At 41.0% G+C, this 4,805-nt stretch overlaps 1 protein-coding gene across 1 annotated transcript; it reads right to left on the reverse strand.

The window, feature by feature from the left end:
• Positions 1–232: 232 nt before the first annotated feature.
• LOC133516662 (uncharacterized) lies at positions 233–4,417 on the reverse strand. The gene has a single exon (XM_061849681.1). It carries the CDS (start codon positions 4,415–4,417, stop codon positions 233–235), a length of 4,185 nt encoding a protein of 1,394 aa, XP_061705665.1.
• Between the last annotated feature and the right edge of the window lie 388 nt (positions 4,418–4,805).

Below are 4,805 nucleotides of genomic sequence, written 5' to 3' on the forward strand. Positions count from 1 at the left end.
TCACTTTGGTAAGTTGTGGTTTTTGCATTTAACTAAATCAGAAAGACGTGTGATCTTGTACGAGTTTATTAAGCGACTGATAGGACATATAAAATAGAAAGAGAAGGCGGGAATATACTTAAACAGGCATGCATAAGGTTCAAATTTAACACAACATACCGCCCACCAAAAGGACACTTACGTCCTTTTCATAACCTTACAATAGTACAATTTAAATTGAATCAAATTGACATTACAAAGTTTCAGTATCAACGGGCAACGCACATAGTTTAGTTACAGACCGTTTCACTATAGCACTACCAGATTTCACGCTATACACTCTAGTTAAACCGTCTTCAGCAGGGTGTTTGTCCATAATGCGGCCCAGTGACCATTTGCCTGGAGGTAAGTTATCAGTTTTAATAAGCACTATATCTCCTATTTTAAACTCCTTCTCTTTTTTCAGCCATTTAGGTCTTTGTTGCAGTCTGGATAGGTACTCATCTTGCCATCGACGCCAAAAATCTGCCAGCAGTTTCTGCGTAAGTTGCCAGCGTGACAAGGTATGTATTTTGCATTCTTTATAATCTGCTGCTGGAACAACTATAGGGGCTTCACCTATTAAGAAATGTCCTGGGGTGAGTATTTCAGCGTTTTCAGGGTCTGAGTTATCGAGAGGACACAGGGGCCGAGAATTCAAACAGGCCTCGGTCTCGTAAAGTACGGTCGTCATCTCTTCGAATGTCAGGTTTGTTGTCAGAACTCTCTTTAGATGGTGTTTTATGGACTTGACGCCAGCTTCCCAAAGACCACCGAAGTTAGGGCTATAAGCTGGAATGAAGTGCCATTGTGTGCCTTCGATTGCAAGTGTCTCTGCTATTGGTCCGGTAAATTTCAATTTAGCTTCATTCCAGGCTTCTACAAGTTCTTTGTTAGCACCTATAAAGTTTCTACCCTGGTCGCTCCACATGTGAGTACATTTTCCTCTTCTAGCGACGAAGCGTTTGAATGCTGCTATGAACGCTTCTGAAGTAAGGTCTCCAACTAGTTCAATGTGAATTGCTTTGACGGCCATACAAATAAAAATAGCAATGTATGCCTTCACAGTTTTTCCTCCTCTGCCTTTAGACGTCAATATCTGGTATGGCCCTGCAAAGTCTACTCCACTGTGTAGAAATGGTCTCGAAGGAGTGACTCTCGTCTCCGGTAAATCTCCCATGATTTGAGGTTTCGACGTAGCATTTTGTTTTGCACAAGTAAGGCATTTCTGTATGTGTCTCTTGACTAACGACTTTGCTCGTAATATCCAGTATTTAGAACGTAAGTAGCATAGCATTTCAGCCATAGTACCATGAAGCGTTCTCGTATGTGCGTCAGCAATTATTAGTGGTACTAACGAGTTCTTGTTTCCCAGAATGATTGGATGCTTTCTGTTCTCATCTATATTTGCATATCTGAGGCGACCGCCCACCCTGAGGAATTTGTTTTCATCTACGTATGGGGCGAGGGATCGTAAGCAGCTCTTTCTTTTGACTTGTTTATTTGATATCAACCGTTCTATTTCTTCTTGATATTCTTCTTGCTGTGCCATTTTTATGCAAATATTCATAGCGTTTTGTAATTCTATTGTAGTTATATCTTTGTCAATGCCATCTGGATTTTTCTTGTAGTTTAGGAATCTTCGGCAATAGATAATACTTTTAAGTAGTTCAGTTAGTTTATCAAAATCTCCAAATTGTGTAGTCAATGTCTTTTCTTGTTTTTCCAGGTCCTCAATATTCAGGTAAGTTTGAATTTTTTGTACTTTTATTTCTTCATCTGTTGTAAAATCCTCTTGTTTACTAATATTTATTTCTTTTTCAGATAACCAGCTCGGGCCGTGCCACCACAGATCATAGTTCTTAAGTGTGGACAGTTTCATTCCTCTTGAAGCGATATCTGCAGGGTTATCTTTAGATTGCACATGGTACCAGTGTTTGTTGTTTAAGTTCTCAACAATTTCTACGACGCGGTTGGCTACAAACGGTTTCCATCTATTGGGTTCTCCACAAAGCCAAGCGATCACTATCGAAGAGTCGGTCCATGCGAACATGCTTGTAGTTGGTATTCTCATCGCCGATCCAATCTGTTTCATTAGTTTAGACAGGAGTAAGGCGCCACATAATTCTAATCTCGGGAGAGAGATCGTTTTCAAAGGAGATATTCTCGTTCGTGCAGCGATGATTTTTGTTGTTATTTTGTTTTCACTCTCAACTCTTATGTATACGACAGCTGCGTAAGCACGCATAGATGCGTCGCTAAATCCGTGTATCTGTATCTTTTCTTCTTCCGTTTCTGTTGTGCCAAGCCATCTATCCATTTTTATATCTTTGACATTTTCAAAATCATCTCTTATCTGTTTCCATTCTTCTTCGAGCTCAGGGCTGACAGATTCATCCCACGACACCTTTTCAAGCCATAACCTTTGCATCAGCATCTTCGCCATAACAGTGCTTGGTGCGATCCAGCCTAGTGGATCAAATAGCCTTTGTACATCTGATAATATCCCACGTTTAGTTATAGTCTTTGACATTGGCGGCAGTGATAAGTTATATTGAAATTTATCTGCACCAAGGTTCCATGCAATTCCAAGTGCCTTTATAGTTCCATCAAGGTTCAGTTCTACCTGTGCATTAGCTGATCTCTTATCTTCATCAATAGATTTCATAAATTCAATGTTATTAGAACACCATTTCATGAGTTGGAATCCGCCTTGTTTTAGGATGCGCGTTACTTCATTAGCTATTGCAATAGCTTCATCAGCGGTTGCTGCCCCTGACAGCAAGTCGTCCATATAAAAGTCTTCTTTTATTGTTTTGATTGCCACTTTGCTGTGGTTGTTGGTTACACGTTTACCGAGTTGTTTTTCTTCTTCATCGATAGCAATCTTTTGAAGTGTCTTGACCGCTAAGTATGGAGCTGGAGCGGTACCGAAAGTGACTCGGAGCATACGATATTCCTTCAACTCTTCAGACTCGTCTTGTCGCCAAAGAATGCGTTGGTAATTTGCGTCCTCTTTTGTTACCAATATTTGGCGGTACATCTTCTGAACGTCTGCCACGAAGCCAACTCGTTTCAGTCTCCATCTCATTAAAAGATTTCTCAAGTCATCTTGTAGTTGTGGGCCTATCATGAGTTCATCATTTAGTGAGACGTTGTTGGATCCTTTGCATGAAGCGTCAAAAACAAGACGCGTGCGCGTAGTTTCTTTATCGTCGCGAATTACAGCGTGATATGGCAAGTACACCGATTTATCTTCCTTTTCCTTTTCAGGTACTTCTTCTAGATGTCCTTCTTCCAGGTAATCATTAATACCCTTTATGAATTCTGTTTTGAGGTTCGGCGAACGCTTAAACTTTCTTTCCAATTGCATGAATCTCTTTGTAGCTATCTCTTTTGTATTTCCATCAAGTACTCTTGGATTCTCAGTCTTAAATGGCAGCTTCACAATGTATCTTCCTTCTTGGTTTCGAGTGACTGTTTTTTCATAGATTTCTTCACATAGTTGTTCTTCCTTGGTGTATTTTCTATTAGTGTCCGTTTCTATTTCCCATAGAGATTTCAGTGTGTCTTCTATATCGACCTGATGGTGCATGATGAGGTAAGAATCTTCTTCTGATGTGATATCACTCTCTCCAAAAAGAATCCAGCCCAGGTTAGTTCTTTGTGCGCATGGTGTACCTGGTGGACCTTTGACTAGTTCTGCTTGCAGTATTCTAGCGTATACTCGGACCCCTAGCAAGAGATCTATGGGTCCCGAGTTGTTGTAATTAGGATCTGCTAGCTGTAATCCTTGTAAATGAGGCCATGGTTGTCGAACAATATGCTTCTTGGGTAACTTCTTGGTCAGCTGTTTCGACATTACATAAGCTTTGACCGGTAGGACAAATGTTTTATCCCACTGTGATTTTATTTGTAGCTCACAGACGTGGTTGATTTCTGTTCTCATAGGACCCAAGCCCGTGATGCTACCCCTTACATGTTGTCGGTCAAGCTTGAGCAGTTGAGCCGCTTTCTCGCTTATAAATGATTCTTCGGAACCTTGGTCTATTAGCGCGCGCAGTGGAATGATGTGACCTTGGTTGCTTCTTGCTTCCACCACAGCAGTCGCTAGTAGTGCTGATTTCTGTCTAGTAGTGAGATGTAACGCGATCACTGTGTTTGCTTGTACTTCTTCTATGTCTTCTACAACATGTAATGATGAAGCCAGTGGTTGTGAGGGACTCGTAGGGGCCACAGGCTCAGTCTGCTTTAGTTGATGTAGAAGGGAGTGATGACGTCGGTGACATATTCTACAGGACACAGGTACTCGACATTTTGATGCTGAATGCCCTGGTACTAGACAGTTGTAACATAAGTTGTTATTCTTGACATATTCGCTTCTCTCCGTTGGTTCCATCTTGGTAAACTCCTTGCAGTGACATAATGTATGACTTTCTTTACACATTACACAACTCCTGTTCTCGAAGGTAGGTGTGGCAACATGGCATGTACTTCGCTCCTTGTTTGACTTCACTTCCCTTGTATTATTAGAAAGAAGTTCCAGCGTACGAAACTTGGCCTCTAGAAACTCCTTAAAATCGCTCCACTTCGGTAAGGGTTCAGAGTCACTCTTATAAGCATGTTCTTCCCAGTCTTTATGCGTCTCTGGGTCCAATTTCTGAACAAGCAAAAATAACACTAGTGGATCCCAAGAGTCAACAGAAACATTCAGGTTCTGAATATTGTGTAAACACTCTGACGTTGTATCTAAGAGTACTTTCAATTGAACAGCTGATTGTGTGGTC

This window comes from Cydia pomonella, chromosome 3, assembly GCF_033807575.1.
Source record: "Cydia pomonella isolate Wapato2018A chromosome 3, ilCydPomo1, whole genome shotgun sequence".
Taxonomy (NCBI): domain Eukaryota; kingdom Metazoa; phylum Arthropoda; class Insecta; order Lepidoptera; family Tortricidae; genus Cydia; species Cydia pomonella.

What these genes read in the sequence shown, in the direction of transcription:
- LOC133516662 (XM_061849681.1), bottom strand. Translation starts at nt 4,417, where the DNA reads ATGGAACCAACGGAGAGAAGCGAATATGTCAAGAATAACAACTTATGT.